The 18,995-nt window shown below is 51.1% G+C and overlaps 1 protein-coding gene across 1 annotated transcript; it reads left to right on the top strand.

Annotated features, from left to right (window-relative positions):
* The first annotated feature begins 3,509 nt into the window (after window positions 1–3,509).
* Window positions 3,510–18,710, top strand: TSKS (testis specific serine kinase substrate). Its single transcript, XM_040253826.1, has 11 exons — window positions 3,510–3,679; window positions 4,250–4,475; window positions 12,581–12,676; window positions 12,883–12,966; window positions 13,278–13,361; window positions 13,887–14,173; window positions 14,618–14,812; window positions 16,245–16,418; window positions 17,066–17,201; window positions 18,275–18,399; window positions 18,531–18,710. The coding sequence occupies exons 1-11, from the start codon at window positions 3,510–3,512 to the stop codon at window positions 18,685–18,687; spliced, it is 1,734 nt and encodes a 577-aa protein (XP_040109760.1). The 3' UTR covers window positions 18,688–18,710.
* The last annotated feature ends 285 nt before the right edge of the window (window positions 18,711–18,995 follow it).

Raw genomic sequence — 18,995 nt, forward strand, 5'->3', positions numbered from 1 at the left:
TGCAGTGGGGGCCACAAATACAGTCACAAATATGCTCTTCCTGCATTAAAAAAGTAAAAAGAAAAGGTGAGATGGATCTTAATAATATATTTCATTTAACCCCATGCACCCAAATATTGGGCTTCCCTGGTGGCTCAGTGGGTTTAATCCCTGGGTTGAGAAGATCCCCTGGGGGAGGGCATGGCAACCCACTCCAGTATTCTTGCCTGGAGAATCTCATGGACAGAGCAGCCTGGCAGGCTACAGTCCATGGGATCACAAAGACTCGGACACGACTGAGTGACTAACAACAGCACAGGTGGTTCAGCGGTAAAGAATCCGCCTGCCAATACAGGGGATGCGGGTTCAATTCCTGGGTCAGAGTGTTCCCCTGGAGAAGGAAGTGGCAACCCACTCCACTACCCTTGCCTGGGAAATCCCATGGATAGAGGAGCCTGGTGGGTTATAGTCCCTTGGTCACAAAAGATTTGGACATGACTTAGCGACTCAACAACAAACAACAACCCAAACATTATGATTTCAACACAGCTAACATATCATCCTAAGTGTTTGAAATCTGGTGTTTATAAACATAGCACATCTCAGTGGAGACTCACCATGTCGCAATCGCTCAGCAGCCATGGGGCATTATCAGAGGCAGAAAAAAATTAGAGACCGGATTTGAGCGAGACCATTCTGGGGTGCAAGGGCTCAGCAGGGGACCCTTTGCTAAGTTTTAAGACCATCATGAACAAGCTCATGTGTGGGGGTCTGGATGAGGTTTAGACAAATCCTTGTAGGTTTCAGGATGGAGCACAAAGAGAGAGAACACAAGGAGTCCCTCGAAGAGCTCACAGGTTGAACTGCAATAGTTTCTGAGATTCTGACCTGAACAAATCAACTCAATTTTCACCGGAAAAACAGGACTCATCCCCCGTCTTCCCATTTTGGCAGATGGGCCCACCATTAATCACCCAGGCACTCTTACCAGAAAGGACCCCGCTGTGTCCTTCACACCAAACCAAAGCCAGAACATACCCCAAAACCAGCCACTCCCTCCCACGGCCACTGCCTCCCGTGTGCAGACCACCATCACCATCGTCTTTTGCTGGAACCTTGCTGTGACATCCCACGCTGTTTTCCCTGCTTCCATCCTGGCCACTCAGGGTGCTTTTTACAACATCAATCAGCTGTGTCCTTCCCTAGCTTAAATGCATCAGCCACACTGGCCTCCTCTAGGCAACTCAGACCCTCCAGACTCATTCCTTTGGCCATCTGATGCAAAGAGTCAACTCATTGGTAAGGACCCTGATGCTAGGAAAGATTGAGGGCAGGAGGAGAAGGGGGCGACAGAGGATGAGACGGTTGGATAGCGTCACCGACTCAATGGACTTGTCCCACTCCAGGAGACAGTGAAGGATGGAGGAGCCTGGCATGCTGCTGTCCATTGCAAAGGGTTGGACATGACTTAGGGACTAAACAACAACAACATGAAGACTCATTCCTGCCCCCTGCCCACCGTGGCTTTCCCCACGGCTGGCTTGTCCTTCAGGTCACAACAGAATGGCGCCTCTTCGGAAAGAAATTCCGGATTTAGGGATTTAAAGTGATCTCTCCCTGTTATACTTGCACACATTATCCAGAATTTTTAAAAAATGTGTTTTAGCAATTCCATTCCTGGGCATATATACAGAAAAGATGAAAACTCTCCTTTGCAAAGACAGGTGCACTCCAGTGCTCATACCCTACTATTTACAATAACCAAGACACGGAAGCAACCTAAATGTCCATCAACAGAGGAGTGGATAAAGAAGATATGGTCTATATATACAATGGGATATTACTCAGCTATAAAAAAAGAAGAAGAAAATAATGTCATTTGCAGCGACACAGATGGACATAGAGATTACCACACTAACTGAAGTAAGTCAGGCAGAGAAAGACAAGTATTGTATGATATCACTTATATGTGGAGTCTCATAAAATGATACAGGGGGACTTCCCTGATGGTTCAGTGGTTGAGAATCCACCTGTCAATGTAGGGGACAGGGGTTTGATCCCTGATCCAGGAAGATCCCACGTGACATGGAGCAAATAAGCCCATGCGCCGCAACTAGAGAGCCCACATTCTAGAACCTGTGAATCAAAAAATACTGAAGGCCGAGAGCCCTAGAGCCTGTGGCACACAACAAGAGAAACCACCACAATGAGAAGAAGCCCACACACCACAGCTGGGGAGTAGCCCCCACTCTCTGCAACTAGAGAAAAGCCCGTGCAGCCAAAAATTAATTAATTTTAAACAATGCTACAGGGAATTCCTGGCATTCCAGTGGTTAGGACTTGGTGCTTTCACTGCTGGGGCTGGGGTTCAATCCTTGGTTGGGGAACTAAGATCCCCGAAGCCACACGGCACAGCTGAAAAAAAAAAAATGTCAACTTTATTCAATAAAGAAACCATTAAAAAAAAAAAGTTGTAGACATCAGTACACATTAATCCTGTTCTGGGTTGAATTACATCCTGCAAAAGATGTTCAAGTTCTAACCTGCAATAGCTGTGAATGCGCCCCTATTCAGAAGTAGGGTCTCTAGCAATGGTCAAGTTAAGATGCAGTCATCTGGGTGGAAATGGCAACCCACTCCAGTGTTCCTGCCTGGAGAATCCCAGGGATGGGGAAGCCTGGTGGGCTGCCGTCTATGGGGTCACACAGAGTCAGACAAGACTGCGGTGACTTGGCAGCAGCAGCATCTGGGTGGGCCCTGATCCAGTATGTGTTCTTAAAAGAGGGGAAGCTTGGAAACTGGTCCAGAGATAAGACAGTGTGAAGAGTCCTAACCCCTGGACCACCAGGGAAGTCCTTAGTTTTGGGGGGTTTTAAATCGGCAGAATTCACACAATAAGAGGCTCAAATCCCAGGCGCACAAATTGATGAGCTTTGACAAACATCCACTTTGCCGTCACCGGTTTGGACTCCCTTCATGTCACATCTGGACACCTGCTCTTTTCGGTCGGTTTCTACTGCTTGTCTGTCTGTTCCCTTCCAGCTTCCCATAGAATATGAGATCCTCCAGCGACCCTCCTTCCAATCCTCATCCTCTCCAGACCCTGGGAAAGGGACAAGTCCGGCAGGATGAATCAAGTCTGAATGCAGGTGGCAGGGGTAGGGGTGGGTGGGGAGAGTGCCGAAACAAGAGTTTCAGGGAAAGGGAATTTGGACCCCTCCCAAGAAACAGTGAGCCAGTCCACTGCTCAGAATGAATCAATTTCACTATGGTTCTGAAGTGAGGGAAAGATCAGGGCAGAACTAGAGAGCTGGACAAGGAAGAGTTCACTGAGCCCCTCTGGGGGAAGGTGATAAGTCACGTTTCCCACCCCTGTGCCCCGCCCCCCCACCCCCGCCTTACTGGAGCCCAGTGGTTGGGTCCTTTATGAGGCAGGCTTGTGAGGACGGGGGACCTTGAGGGGGCAGTGGTCAGAATAGGTGGACAGTCTCGGAGGAAGGAGCCCCTGGGAGCCGGGCCCCCCACACGCCATGGCGAGCGTGGTGGTGAAGACAATCTGGCAGTCCAAAGAGATCCATGAGGCTGGGGACCCCCCTGCGGGAGTCGAGAGCCGCTCCCAGCTGGTCCCCGAGACTCCTGGGGGGGTGACCAGCCCAGTCAAGGGGATCGCGAAGAAAAAGAAGGCTGTGTCGTTCCACGGGTGGGTTTGTCGCACCCTGTCGGGGTCCTAGGAGAAGGCAATGGCACCCCACTCCAGTACTCTTGCCTGGAAAATCCCATGGACGGAGGAGCCTGGTGGGCTGCAGTCCATGGAGTCTCGAAGAGTCGGACACGACTGAGCCACTTCACTTTCACTTTTCACTTTCATGCATTGGAGAAGGAAATGGCAACCCACTCCAGTGTTCTTGCCTGGAGAATCCAGGGACAGAGGAGCCTAGTGGGCTGCCGTCTATGGGGCCGCACAGAGTCGGACACGACTGAAGCGACTTAGCAGTGGCAGAAGCAGCAGTCGGGGTCCCAGCGCCCAGCGCTGCCTCCGACAGAGCACGAGTTCCACCGTGGGTGCTGGAGGAAGGGGTGGGGAAGGAGAGGACAGGGCAGAGGAGAGGCAGGCAGGGGGCCAGTGGCCAAGGGGGACTCAAGAGTGTAGGAGGAAGAAGGTAGTGGGGACGGAGTCAGAGGGACTAGGGGATGTGCAGACAAGGAGGAGGGAGGGGCCGTGCCCTACTGGGGCCGCACCCTGACCCTCCTGCCCGTTTCTCCGCCCCAGGGTTGAGCCTCGGATGTCCCATGAGCCGATGCACTGGTGCCTGAACCTCAAACGGTCCTCGGCCTGCACCAATGTGTCCCTGCTCAACCTGGCGGCCGTGGAGCCCACCGACTCCTCAGGCACAGACTCAACCACAGAAGACAGCAGCTCACTGGCACTGCCTGTGCCCCCTGCCTCCCCTACGCAACCCTGGGCACCAGATGACCCAGACATCACAGAAATACTGGTGAGGGGCCCCTGGCTGGCTGGGGAAGACCAGGGTCCTCACCCTGGCGGTAGACAACTGAGGATGGCTGGAGGGGTAGTCTTCATGATTGGAAATGAGAAGGTTCTGGTCACCCTACAGGGCCCTGACAGGCAGCCACGAATCTGCTCCATCGGGGGTAAATGATGCCTGTTGCCTGGGGTTGGTCTTCCATTCATTCAGTCACTTCCAAATGCCCTGAGTGAGACTGGGTTCATAGCTGGGAATCAGGCCAGGTCCCTGCTCCAGGGAAGCTCCCAGTCTGGTGGGAGTGACAAATACAGATGGGATGATAAATTCCATGATGGCAGTTCACACCAGAGATCCCAGAAAAGGGCCCCTCAAACCAGACCGGGTATATCAGGGAAAGCTTCCTGGAGGAGGCGGCGTTGGCACTGGGCTTTGAAGGATGAGTAAGAGATCTCAGAGGGGGCCACTTCAGAAGGTGTGACAAAACTGCAAGGTGAGCAAAATCCAGGAAAATTTAGAGAATTCTGGCTAGAGCATAGAATGCTACGTGTGTGCGTGCTTAGTTGTGTCCAACTCTTTGCAACCCTATGGACGAGAGCCCCCCAGGCTCCTCAGTCGACGGGATTCTCCAAGCAAGAATACTGCACTGGGTTGCCTGCCCAACTCAAGGGGGTCTTCCTGATCCAAGAATCAAACCAAAGTCTCCTGTGTCTTCTGCATTGCAGGCAGATTCTTTAACCAATGCAATACCTTGGTCCTTTAACTCCCCTATCACCCAGGTTTCTCCTGGGCCAGGCTCTGAACTAGGCTTGACACAGACACTGAGAATCACACTAACAATAACCCTGGTTATAATGATAGTAAGATTCATTAGCAGATACTGAACCCTTTCTATGTTCCAGAGCCTCAGTTTCTTCATCTGTAAAATGGAGATGCATGTGTATGTTCTTTCAAGAAATATTTCTTAAACACCTACAAATGTGTCAGGCACTGGTCTAGGAGCGGGAAATACAGTAGCACCTAAGATAGAGTTCTGTAGAGAACGTCACCCTCCTCATGAGATTGTCATGACAATGAAATGCAATTCATTCATGCAAAATATTTAGCTCGAGTCAGCCGCATGCTCAGAATACGGGTTAGTTGTTGTTATCCCCATTTCACAGGCAAAGATACTGAGGCTCTAGAAGGTTAAACAGCACCCTCAAATTCACACAGCTTCTAAGTAGTGGGGCCAGGTTTAGGAGTCAGGGGTTGGAGGAGGCGCCATGCATTGACGGGGGCAGTACAGGTCACCGTGGGAGCCCTGAAGAGCAAGGCCTTGGCCCAGCTGGACGTGGTCAAGAAAGGCTTTCTCACTGGAAGAGGCAACTCCCAGGTTGGATCTTGAAGAAAAGGAAGGTGGAATACAGGGAAGGGTGTTCCACCTAGCTGGAACAGCATAAACAAAAGGACAGGGGTTGAAAAGAGCCCCGGGGGGAACAGGTCCTTGTGGCTCAATTGTGGTGCATGGGAGAGGTGAGGCTGGCAAGGGATGGAACAGAGGACACAGAGGCTGAGAAGTGTGGACACTCTCCTGAAAGCAACAGGGAGCCATTGAGTGTTCCTGGGCGAGGGGAGAGGAGCCACGCTGGAGTTTGGGCTCTGTACCCATTTACTGAGCACCTACTATGTGCCAGGCACTGTGCCACATCCCTGTGGTGGGAAGGAGGTTTCATTTTCCTCTCTGAGTTCTGCAAAGGAAATGGAATAATGACCCATTTGAAGAAGAAAAAAAATAACTGAGGCAGAGAGAAGTAGTGTGACCCTCTGCATGGTTAGAGAGCTTGTAAGAAGCAGGGCCAGGACCAGAGGTTTAGTGGCTGTGATGCTTTCTTTCCTTAGGAGATGCCTCTGGGCCCAGGCAGGAGATGTTTGGAGGGGAAAGACTGGAGGCAGGCGGGCCGGAGAGGAGGCCAGGCGAAGGTCCCGGGTAAGAGGACCAGGTGGAGAGAAGGGAGCGGGCAGAGAGAGTCCAGCTGGGATGGATGGCCTGGAGGCATCTCCTCCTCCTCGCTGCCAGCATCGCTCAGGCAGCTCTTGCAGAGGTCCACCTCCCACTGGAGCTATTTCTGAGTCACATCCCCCAGAGGACTGTGATGCCTGAGAAAGAGCCCTGGGCGGCCAAGATCAAGGTCTGCTGCAGCTGCGAGCTGACTGTGGGGCTGCGGGGGAGCCCCAGCCGCTATGAGGCTTCTCTGTAATATGGAAAAAACTACTGACAGGCAGCATCCTGGGCCAGGGGCAAGAAGAGCGAAGAGGCGGGCAGTAACAGGGACTGGAACACAGCGTCAGAGCTACATCAGGACAGAGAGCTGGAGATGGACCAAGAGGAGGGGGCAGAAACCCAGAGATCAAGCAGGACCAAGATCCGGGGACGGGGCACAGGGACCCCAGAGAGAGGAGGACTTGGACCTAGGGAGGGGGACCAACTGAGGGGGACACAGAAACCAGAGACAGAGGAGGGGGCCAGAGACCTGGAGAAGGAAGGAATGGACACCATAGAGAGAAGTGGGACAGAGAACTGGACAGAAGAGGAAGACACCCCTGAGTGACGGAGGCCCTGGAGAGAACGACGATCCCCAGACTGGATGGAGGGTTGGAAGAAGATGGTGAAGCAGACGCTTTGGTTCGTGTTTTCCTTTTTGTTGTTTCTTCGGCCATGCCGGTGCAGCTTGTGGGTTTTTGGTTCCCCAGCCAGGGATCGAACTTGAGCCAACAGCAGTGAGAGACAGAGTCCTCACCGCTGGACTGCCAGGGAAGTTCCTGGTTCATGGCTTAAGCTCTGAGATCTTTATGAGGCCAGAGGATGCAATTGAGGAGGTGGTATTCCTTTTAGGAAATGTCAGTGCCTACGTGCAGAAATGGCCAGATTAGATCTTTGCAGCCTTGCTTCCCACTTGTCCTGCTGCCTGCAGCCTTCCCTAAGGTGGCTGTGCTAACCACCCTTCCTGGTATGTCCTGTCGTATTCTCGTTACCTTTAATGATGCTGACACTAAGCACGGCGCTTGCCTTATGGATCCTAACATCTTGTTGACCCCTCCTCACCACCATCTGCCAAGGTATAGTCATTCCCATTGGAGAGGAAAGGAAACTGAGGCAGGCTTGGAATGGGGAATTGGACTGCCCAGCTGCATGGCGTGTGGGTGGCCAAGGAGGAGAGGTTTATCTCCTGATCTGGCTGCCGCCCACCTCCACCATGGGGCTTCCCCAGTGGCCCAGTAGTAAAGAAGCCGCCTACAATGCGGGAGCCGCGGGTTCAATCCCTGGGTTGGGAAGATCCCCTGGAGGAGGGCACGGCAACCCACTCCAGTATTCTTGCCTGGAGAATCCCATGGACAGAGGAGCCTGACGGGCTAGAGTCCATGGGGTGGCCAAGAGTTAGACGCCATGGCAGGGACTGAACAGGTAGCACAGATGCACCTCCTCCATGCCGTTCACTTTTCAGCCAAGGCTAACAGGCTCAGCCTTCACTATTTCCCAAATCTGCTCCCAGAGAAGCTAAAACTCACCTCCAGTGAACCCAGCTTTTCTCCAGTGCCCTTTCTCTTTCCCCAAGTGTTGACCAGCTGCCTTTCTGGGTCAGCCTGTACTCTTCCCAACAGCAGCCCCGTGAAGGTAGCAATTAGTCCTTCCCTGTTTTACAAGAAGAGAAACAGAGGCTTAGAGAGGTGAAGTCCCATCTCTGAGGACTTACAAGTAATAAGTGGGAGAACTGAGTTGACCCCAGGACCTGCTCCCCTAGTTTTCCAAAACCTCTACCTACAAGAAGTCCAAGACTTTTGGGGTCTTCAGTTTTAAAATATCATTCTGTGCATCTGTTAGTGATTGCAGTGAAACAAATGATTCATGACCTTAAAACAACAAATCTGGAGTGGTTTAGTTGGGTGCTCCTGGCTTAGGGTTGCAGTCAAGATTTTGGCCTGGTGGGACTTCCTTGGCGTGTCAGCGTTTAAGACCTCATGCTTTCACTGCAGGGGAGGCAGATTTCATCCCTAATCAGGGAACTAAGATCCTACATGCTGCTTGACCAAAAAATACTAAAAAAAGAAAAAAAGATTTTGGCAGGGGCCATAGTCATCTGATGAGAAGGAAATGACAGCCCACTCCAGTATTCTTGCCTGAAGGATCCCATGGACAGAGAAGCCTGGTGGGCTACAGTCCATGGGGTCACAGAGTCAGACACAACTGAGTGACTAACACGAGTCATCTGATGATTCCCCAGGTGGCACTAGTGGTAAAGAATCCACTTGCCAACGCAGGGGATACAAGAGACATGATCCTTGGGTTGTCCCTGGGTTGGGAAGATCCCCGGGAGGAGGAAATGGCACCCCACTCCAGTGTTCTTGCCTGGAGAAAATCCCATGGACAGAGGAGCCTGGCGGGCTACATTCCTTGGGGCCACAAAGCGTCGGACCCATCTGAGCAACTAGGCACACACAGTCATCTGAAGGTTTGACTGGGGATGGAGGGGGTGCTTTCAAGACGGTGCACTCATATAGCTCTTGGTTGGTGGCCTCAGTTTCTTGCCACATGGGCCTCTCCAGAAGGAGCTGCTTATGGCCTGGCAGTTATCATCCTCCAGAGCCAGACAAGAGTAAGAAGGAAGCCACAGTTCTTTTCGTGAACTAGTTTTTTTAAGTCACATACCATCACTCTGACTTATGCTATTTACTGGGTATGAGTCACTAGGTCCAGCCAACACTCAAGTGAGGGAATAAAGCACTACATTTGGAAACAGCCTCAAAAAATTTATGGGTGTATTTAAAACCACCATGGCTTTGTTGTGGGTTTTATTGTTTTTAATTATATTTTTTGTAGGTGCTTTTTTCCAGGATGAGGAAGTTCCCTTGTACTTTTAGTTTGTTGAGTGTTTTTATCATGAAAGGGTGGGTATTGGATTTTGTCCAAAGCTATTTCTGTATTCACTGACATGACTGAATTCCACACTCCCCTTGTATTTTACTAATATGGTATGTCACATGGATTAATCTTCATGTTGAACCAATTTTGCATTCCTGGAGTAAATCATATATGGTGTAGTATATAATCCTTTTTTTTTTTTTTTTAAGGGCTTCCTAGGTGACTCAGTGGGTAAAAAATCTGCCTGCAATGCAGGAAACTCGGATTCAGTCCCTGGGTTGGGAAGATCCCCTAGAGGAGGGCATGGCAGCCCACTCCAGTATTCCTACCTGAAGAATCTAATGGACAGAGGAGCATGGTGGGCTACAGCCCATGGGGTCGCAGAGAGTCAGACTCGACTGAGCACACATGCACACAATCCTTTTTATACGCTGCTGGACTTGGTTTGCTAGTGTTTTGTTGAAATGTTTGTGGCTATTTCCAGAAAGGATACTGGTCTGTAGTTTTACTACCTGTGATATCTTTGGTTTTGGTATCAGGGTAACACTGGCTTCATAGTTCCCTCCTCTTCTGTCTTTTGGTGAAGAGTTTGAGATGATTTGGCAGCAACTCTTTTGAAAAAAAAAAAAAAAGATTGGTAGAATTCACCAGTGAAGACATCTGGGCTTTCTTTGTCGGAAGTTTTAAAATCACTAACTCAAACCCTTTACTTGTTATAGGGCTATTCAGATGTCCTATCTCTTCTCCAGTTAGTGTTTTGCAAGGAATTTTTCCATTTCATCTAGGTTATCAAATTTGACAGCATCCAATTGTTCATAGAGTTCCCTTGTAATCCTTTCTCTTTCCCTAAGACTGGTAGTAATGTCCCCTTTTTCCTTCCTGATTTTAGTGATTTGAGTATTCTTCCTCTTTTTCATAGTCAATCTAGCCAAGAATTTGGCAATTTTGTCGATCTTTAAAAAAAAAACAACTTCCAGCTTGTTGATTTTTCTCTACTGTTCTATTTCATTTTCTCCACTGTAATCTTTTTTCATTTTCCTCTCATTCCAAAGTATAATTTCTCTTGTGATTCTTCTTCCACCCATTATTTATGAGTGTGTGTTGTTTAATTTCCATTTATCAATACTTGTGAGTTCCTCAAATTTCTTTCTGCATTTGATTCCTAATTTCATTCTACTGAGGTCTTTGAGGTCAGAAAGCACACTTCATTTTCATATCCTCTAGGGTCTGTCCTTGACCATATGAAGAATGTTTCATTCCACTTGAGAAGAATGTGTGTTCTGCTGTTGTGTGTTATGTTCTATAGATGTCCATTTGGTTTGGTTGGTTTATAGTGTTGTTCAAGTCTTCTGTCTCTTTGCTGATCTACTTTCTAGTTTTCAATTCATTCTTTCTTTTTGAGTGGGGAGGGAAGGGCGCTGTGCCATGCAGCATGTGGGATCTTAGTTCCCTGACCCAGGAACTGAATCTGGGCCCTAGGCAGTAAAAGCACAGAGTCCTAGCTCCTGGACTGCCAGGGAATTCCCAATTCTGTTAGTTTTTGATACATATGTTTTGAAGCTCTATTAGGTGCATATATATTTATGATTGTTGTAATCTTCCCAATGACTTGAGTCAGTTTTAGTCACTTTTTTTCATTGTTTTCATTGAGGGGTGGGATTTGGGGGTTTCCAACTCCTCCATTTTGCTGATATCACCTTAATACAGTATTTATCATGGTATTTATCCAGAGCAGTTGTGCAAGAAATGTGAAGTTGTTCCCATTTTACAATGGAGGAAGCTTGTTCTCTTTTCTTTGTGTATTACTTTAGCAGCTGTGAAAGAAAACCAAAATATCTGGTTGAAGCAGGATAGTTTATTGCTGACATAAACATCTCAAGTTATTAAGTCACAAGTTTGGCTGCTGTAACAAAAAAGACACAAAGTAGCAGTGTTGGGTTTTTTAAATATTTATTTGGCTGCACTGGGTCTTCCTTGTGACATGTAGGGTCTTTAGTTACTGTACTCAGGATATTTTTAGCTGTGGCATATGTTTATGCAAACTCTTAGTTGCAGCATGGAGGATCTTACTTCCCTAACCAGGGATCGAACTCAAGCACAGAGTCTTAGCCACTGGAGCACCAGGGAAGTCCCCAAAGTAGCATAAACAAGGTGGAAAACGTTCTCCTTCTCACATGTAAAGTATTTGAAAGTGGTTGGAATTGAGTATGGCAGCTTCACAGGGTTAAGAATTCAATATTCTTTTATCTTGTGTCCTCCATCTCATAGTTCAAGATGGCTGCCCTGGCTTTAGCCATCAACATCATGGGGAGAAAGGGAAGTATGTTCCCTACTTTCTTTTATTAAAGGCATGAATTGGAAATTGCCTACATTATTCCCACTCATATTCCATTGGCCAGAACTTAGTCACATGGGCTTGCCCAGCTCTAAGAGCACCTGGGAAATGTAGTCTTTGGCTGGGCAGTCGTGTGCCAGGCTAACTCTTCTATAAATGTGGAAGACAGGAAAGTGGAGATCCTGTCACATGCAGCCTTCCTGAGCCAGTTTTTTTGACAGGGGTCACAAAGCATTTTATGATATAAGGTAGCTATGATCAGCAGCTGCACGGCATCATGGTTTAAAACAATGGTTCTGAGTATAAATTCTGACAAGGGCACCTCACATACCATGTACCTGGGAATACAAAGGACATCCCCTCTCTGGGCCTCATTTGCCTCCCTTGCAAAATGCGCCAAAATAACCTCAAGAGGTGTGGTTGTGGGGAATAAATGGGAAAACGTGGGTAAGTGCGTGACTTGGTGCATAGTGAGTGCTTATATTTGGAATGTGGGTTATCTTTAGAATTCTCCACTGCCTGGAGAGAAAGACAGGGCATGTGTTTTAACAGTTTATCTTATTTATGTCTCTGGACCCAAAGGCATTTATCTCAGGTTAAGAACATCCCCCTTCTCCCACATGTCTGAGCAACCCCCAACCCCCCACTCCCTCCTGGATCCTACTTATTTTTCTTCCCATCCACTAAGCAGAAAAAGAGTCTGCCCCCTGGCTTAATGGAGCAAGAACACCGAGAATAAAAGAGGCGCAGCCCTGGCCCCCAATTCCACCAGCTATTCCAGGGCAGAATCCAGGTGTAAAGCCAGTTTTAAGACTTTATCTTGGGGTTGAGGTTTGCTCCCCTACACTCACTGACCCCTGGCTGTCTCTGGTTCTTCCCCAGAGTGGGGTCAACAGTGGATTGGTGCGTGCCAAAGATTCCATCACCAGTTTGAAGGAGAAGACCACCCGGGTTAACCAGCACGTGCAGACGTTGCAGGTGTGAGGGCCACCCCGTCCCCCGCCAACACCTCCTCTTCTTCCGGGGCCACGTTCCCTTTCTTTGAGCTATCCTCCAGCTCAATGCACCCATAGCCCAGTTGGGGGAGACTGAGGCTCAGAAGGGAAAGGGATGTTCCCACCTCTCCTCCCCACGGGGTGTCCCCTGGAGGCCCTGGCTAACCCCTCCTCCCTTCCATGCTCCAGAGTGAGTGCTCTGTGCTGAGTGAGAATTTAGAGAGAAGGCGGCAAGAGGCGGAAGAACTAGAAGGGTACTGTAGTCAACTCAAGGTGAGCTACTGAGGGGCAGGAGCGGGGCAGAAAGAAGGGAGCAGAAGTAGAAAGAGGATGAGAGGAAATGGGGAGGAGTGGAGTGGTCGACAGGAGAGAGATGGGGGCAAGCGGACAGGGAGTATGGGAGAGGTCCGAGGACGAACCCGCCCTTTAGCCATGCGAACCAAGGGTGGAGGCAGTCCTTGCAGAAGAAGTGGGCATGTCTCGGCTGAAGGGGGTGGAGCCTGCATGGAAAATAACGAGGATAAGGGTTGGGAGACGGAACCGGAATGGGAAGGCAGGGCCCCTGCCCTGGTGTCCTGACCCAGGAGAACTGCCGGAAGGTGACCCGGTCGGTGGAAGACGCTGAAATAAAAACCAACGTCCTGAAGCAGAATTCTGCTCTGCTGGAGGTAAGGAGGAGGGGGTCTAAGGGTTTGGGGAAGTTACTCAAGTATGTGAGGTACTCGAGGTGGACTTCGGGTAGGACTTCCCGCACTTCCTGCTCCTTCGTGTTCATGGTCATACTTCTCCACGCACAGTCATATTCAGGTCCCAGGGAGAGGAATTCATGTCAGCCTTGGAGTGGGTGGGAATGCCTGTCCTGCCCACACGCCCACTGATTTCCCAACAGAATGTTGGGAAAGCTTCAGTTGTTCTTCCTAAATAGGAGGGACTGGAGTTTGAGGCCTATCGAGGACTAGAGTTGGGGTGGAGGGCTAGATGGAGACAGAGAGGCAGGCATTTAGAGGTTAAGGTGAGTTGGGACTCCAGCTGGGCGTCAAATGGAACCTCCCTCCCTAATCGCGTCTCCACATCCATTTACTTTCTAGTGTCAGGAATTCATTGGGTGGATCTGGGGGTGGAGGTGGAGGTAGCGGTGGTGGGAAGCAAGGGGCCGGATGCTCAAGCTAACCCTGCCTGCTTTCCCTGCCCAGGAGAAGCTGCGCTACCTCCAGCAGCAACTGCAGGATGAGACTCCAAGGAGGCAGGAGGCCGAGCTGCAGGAGCTGGAGCAGAAGCTGGAGGCTGGCCTCTCCAGGCACGGCCTGGGCCCCGCCACCCAGCCCCTAGGCTGCTCCGGTCCGCCCGGGAGCCCCGATGAACCCCCGCGACCGCGAGGCCTGGCCTCAGGCGGCTGGGGAATGGGGCCCCGAGCAGGGGAGGGCCCCGTCGTGAGCGACCAGGAGTTGCAGAAGGTCTCTGCCGGCCTGGAGGAGCTGAGGTGAGTGGGATCTCGAGATGGGCCCGGGGGGTGGAGCCTCGAAGAGCCTAGGAAGGAGTATTCTGGGGCCATGACCCGAAAGGGCAGGACTTCGAAGAAGTGAGTAGAGTATAGGACTGGTGTCGGGGAGGCCAGTGAAAATGAGGTGGGCGAAGTTTGGGAAGGTGGCAGGTGGCTCCAAACTCAGGGGGACAGGGTTGGGGCGAGTGGTATCTTGAGGAGGCAGTGTCTGGAGCAGTTGATGCAGGGCTGGGAGGAAGGCCGAGAGAAGGCCAGGATATCTGACAAGGGGATTCTTTCTGGGCCGGGTTCTAGGGGAGGTGAGAGGATTCCAAGACATGGACAGGACGGGAGAATTCGGGAATGGGTGGGTCCGGAGCCCCTGGCCAGGCGGACAGGGTGTGTCCAAACAGCGTTGCTGGGTTCCTTACCTCTGCCCCACAGGAGGGAGGTGTCTTCGCTGACCGCCCGGTGGCATCAGGAGGAGGGAGCCGTGCAGGAGGCCCTACGGCTGCTCGGGGGTCTGGGTGGCAGGCTCGACGGCTTTCTGGGCCAGTGGGAGCGGGCGCAGCGCGAGCAGGCGCAGACCGCGCGGGGCCTGCAGGAGCTGCGGGGCCGGGCGGACGAGCTGTGCACCATGTAAGGGCCCACCCGAGAGCACTATGGGAACCTGGGAGGGCGGAGCCTTGAGTGAAGGGGTGGGCCAATCAGCTGGAGTCAATCGGGCGGAGACTGTAGTACTGACAGGTGGGGGCCCCAATTAGAGAGGAGGGAGGGGTGCTTTCTATCTAAGGACTGAGGGGCGGAGCCCTACAAAAGAGTTTCCCTGGTAGCTCAGCTGGGACAGAATCCGCCTGCAATGTGGGAGACCTGGGTTCGATCCCTGGGTTGGGAAGATCCCCTGGAGAAGGAACTGGCAACCCCCTCCAGTATTCTGGCCTGGAGAATTCCATGTACTGTGTAGCCCCTGGGGTCGCAAAGAGTCAGACACAACTGAGCAACTTTCACTTTCACTGCACCGTAAAAGGGCAAGGGGAGGCAAATGGGAACAGGACAAACCAGTTAGAGAACAAGAAGGGGCATTCCCGAAATAAAAGGAAAAAAAAAAAAAAGATGGACCAGTCAGAGCAGAGGCTGCACGTGTGGCGAGGTATTGCAAACTGTACAGAGGCAGAGGTACTGGGCTAATCTTGGGTGAAGCCTTGCTGGGCCTTCACTCTGCTATACAAAAGTAGAGCGGTTCCTGTGAAACCTTTGGTAAGCCAAAATAGCATAAAGCAAAGAAGCAACTACCTTAGAATACATCTTGCCAACAGATGCACAAAATAAATTGAGGTAAAGCACAGATGCCCACAAAACACAGTTCAAAGATATGGTGCTTGATGCCTAGATACTGAGTGTAGTTCTCAGAGGAGGAGCTTGGTGGCTCCACTCTGCTTGTAGTGTGTCCTGCTTCTGTAAAAGCAGGCTGAGCCGGGAAGAATTGATACTTTCCAACTGTGGTGCTAGAAAAGACTCTTCCGAGTCCCTTGGACAGCAAGGAGATCAAACCAATCAATCCTAAAGGAAATCAACCCGGAATATTCATTGGAAGGAAACTGATGCTGAAGCTGAAGCTCCAGTACTTTGGCTACCTGGTGCGAAGAGCCCACACACTGAAAATGACCCTGATGCTGGGAAGGACTGAGGGCAGGAGGAGAAGGGAACGACAGAGGATGAGATGGTTGGTTGGATGGCATCACCGAATCAATGGACATGAGTTTGAGTTTGAGCAAACTCCAGGAGATAGTGAAAGACAGGGAAACCTGGCTTGCTGCAATCAATGGGTTGCAAAGAGTCGGACGCGACATAGCAAATGAACAACAACAAGAGCTTGCTACAAAACGAATGCTTTGTGCTTTTTTCATAAAAGCAAAAATCCTTTTCTGATTTCTTTTGGTTAGTGAAAACAGGTACTAATGTAGGTATTTCCTAAAAATGGACTGGAATAAAGTGACCTTTCAGAAATCAGAGGACGCCTGTATTCTCTTTGAGAGGCAACCTCACTGCACTGCTTATTCTCACATCTCAGGGTGGAGCGGTCCGCAGTGTCTGTGGCTTCCCTGAGGAGCGAACTGGAGGGGCTGGGCCCAGTGAAACCAATTCTGGAGGAGCTTGGACGGCAATTTCAGAGCTCTCGGAGAGTGTCTGACCTCTCTATGAACCTGGATCGGGGAGCCCAAGGCTCCTGTACCCGCTGTGCCAGGTAAGGGGGCAGCACCTGGCTCCAGGTGCATTCTGTATCATATTGAGGACACAGCATCAAAGGAGATGAGACTTTAGCATGAACGGAGAGGGAGATGCACTGTGGGAGACAGGGCAGCCCCATGTATTTTAGGATGGGCCAGTCTTCCTGCATTTGGGGAATCATATTTCTTCCCTTCCCCACACGGTGAAGTCAGTGTTTTGTGGAACACAAGAAAGTCTTGCTTTGTTTCGAGCATCCTGGATTTCCAAGTGCATCATGGGAAGGTTGGGCAGTGGTACTGGTGGGAGGCAGAGTTCTCCAGTGCACTGTAGGGAAGTGTGAGAGCTTGGGGTATTGGAGAGGCACCGGATACCATGTTTAACCTGTATTAGGAATGGTGGGGGCACTTCCAATACAATGTGGGATCAATTTTAACTAGCGCATTGTGAGAAATGTGAGTTTTTGATGTGCTGAGGGCCATCTGCTGTCAGGAGTGGAAACTCCCAGGCACTGTGGGAGTTCCACATGCTGTGGAATCCAAAGTGCACCTGATGCACTGTAGTCTGGCCCCCGTGCATGGTGGGAAGGTGGCCTGGGTGAAAGCAGGTAGGCCTGGGCCATCCTGCTCTGAGGCCTCTTTCATCTGGTGACTACCCCTCCCCCAGCCAGGGGCAGCAGTTGTCCACGGAGTCCTTGCAGCAGCTGCTGGAACGAGCGCTGACCCCGCTAGTGGACGAGGTGAAGCAGAGAGGCCTGGCTCCTGCCTGCCCCAGCTGCCAGAGGCTACACAAGAAGATTCTGGTACCAAGGACCATGGGCCACCATGGTCCAGTTTGTGATCAGGGCAGGGGGAGGGGAGCCCCAGGCACAAGGATACTGCTGGTGTGTGGCAGGATGGGAAGACAGGAGCTGGGGGCAGCAGGTGTTGGGGGTACGCTTGGCTCTAATATGTCAGAATGCTGGGGGGCGGGGAGAGCAGTTTGGTTGTTAGTGAGTCATAGGTCAGTCATTATGGAAGCTTGGGTGATGGACTTGGGCCCAAAGCATCATGGAACCTGGATCTGGTGCTTTGTGGGACAGAGAAGACAGACACCAGTCTATAGCTTCGTGGAATGTAAGCCTGATTTTCTATGAACATTGAGAGGCAATGCATTATATGGGATCATTGCGGTCAGACGAGGGACCAGTGAGTACAGCTCACAGTAAGCTAACGCATTATGGGAAATGGAACCACAGCCCTTCCTGAGGCATTGCACACAGACACGGGTGCGACAGCAGGTGGAATCTGAGGCTGGTGTACATTCTGAAACATAGTGATCTAGTATATTATGGGATATTGGCCTAATGTGTGATGACATAAGAGTTGTAGTGGGTGAGACGGACAAATGAGGCAGTAAAGAACCTGGGGCCTGGTGCATTGTGGGACACAGGGCACCAGAGCACTGAGGCCTATTATTGGGACAGAGAGTCCTGATAGACAAGAGATGTGGGGTCTTGTGAATTATGGGATGTAGACGGTCACCACGTGATGAGAGATGGGGGCCCAGACGTCAAGCACATGGTGGCTCATGGGCAGTAAGGAACAATGTGACAGATGATGATTTAGTGCTTATAGGGACAAAGAAGGCCAGTGCAACCAATAAAGGACAGATGGTGGGACAGATATAAGTCTAGTGCACAAGGGAATCAGGAAGGCCCAGTGCATTGTGGGATGCTGGGGTCAGCCTCAGGCTCAAGGCATGATGGGATACTCCCGGGGGGGGGGGGGATGTGGGCCCCAGGGGACCCTACCCCTTGCGCTTCGCGATCCAGATCCCCCCTCCACCCCCAGCCCAGTCCAGCAAGCCCAGCGGCGCCTACGCTCCTCTCCCCAGGAGCTGGAGCGCCAGGCCTTGGCCAAACACGTCAGGGCAGAGGCCCTGAGCTCCACCCTTCGGCTGGCCCAAGACGAAGCCTCGCGGGCCAAGAACCTGCTGCTGACGGACAAGATGAAGCCGGAGTGAGGAAGGAGGCTGAGGGCATGGGAGGAGGGTGAGGTCTTGGGGAGAGGGCCTGAGTCACCCCCACCTTCCACTTCAGCCCCAAGGCCTCTGGCCTCACCAGCACTAACTGCCCACTGTCTCATTACAGGGAGAAGGTGGCCGCCCTGGATTATCTACACTTGAAAATGTGCTCCCTTCATGATCAGCTCAGCAACCTGCCACTTGAGGGGTCCACAGGGACAATGGGGGGAGGAAGTGGTGGGGGAACTCCCCCCAAACGTGGGGGCCCAACCCCTGAGCAATAAATGGCCCCTCATGCTGGCATGAATTCAGTCTCCTGTTTGACACCAAAAGAGAGTTAGTAAAATTGCACACGCCACGCACCAGCATCTGTGCTCACTCTGACTTGATCCTCAGCCGATGGGATGTCAATGATGGTACACTCTTCTGATGAGTTCTGCTTGAAAGGGGAGTCAAGAATGAACTAATAGCCAGTGTAGAGAAGTGGGAACAAAGAAAGTTCAGAAGTCTCAAATTTGTCTGTGTTCAACCAGATGTTCCCATTGTAAGTCTCAGGCTTCCACTCCTTCCCAATCAATGCCCCAACCTTCCT

Source organism: Oryx dammah, unplaced genomic scaffold, assembly GCF_014754425.2.
Source record: "Oryx dammah isolate SB20612 unplaced genomic scaffold, SCBI_Odam_1.1 HiC_scaffold_13, whole genome shotgun sequence".
NCBI lineage: Eukaryota > Metazoa > Chordata > Mammalia > Artiodactyla > Bovidae > Oryx > Oryx dammah.

What these genes read in the sequence shown, in the direction of transcription:
- TSKS (XM_040253826.1), top strand. Translation starts at nt 3,510, where the DNA reads ATGGCGAGCGTGGTGGTGAAGACAATCTGGCAGTCCAAAGAGATCCAT. An exon ending in GCCGGCCTGGAGGAGCTGAG is followed by an intron (nt 14,174 to 14,617) that starts GTGAGTGGGATC and finishes TCTGCCCCACAG; the next exon opens with GAGGGAGGTGTCTTCGCTGA. An exon ending in TCCTGTACCCGCTGTGCCAG is followed by an intron (nt 16,419 to 17,065) that starts GTAAGGGGGCAG and finishes CCCCTCCCCCAG; the next exon opens with CCAGGGGCAGCAGTTGTCCA.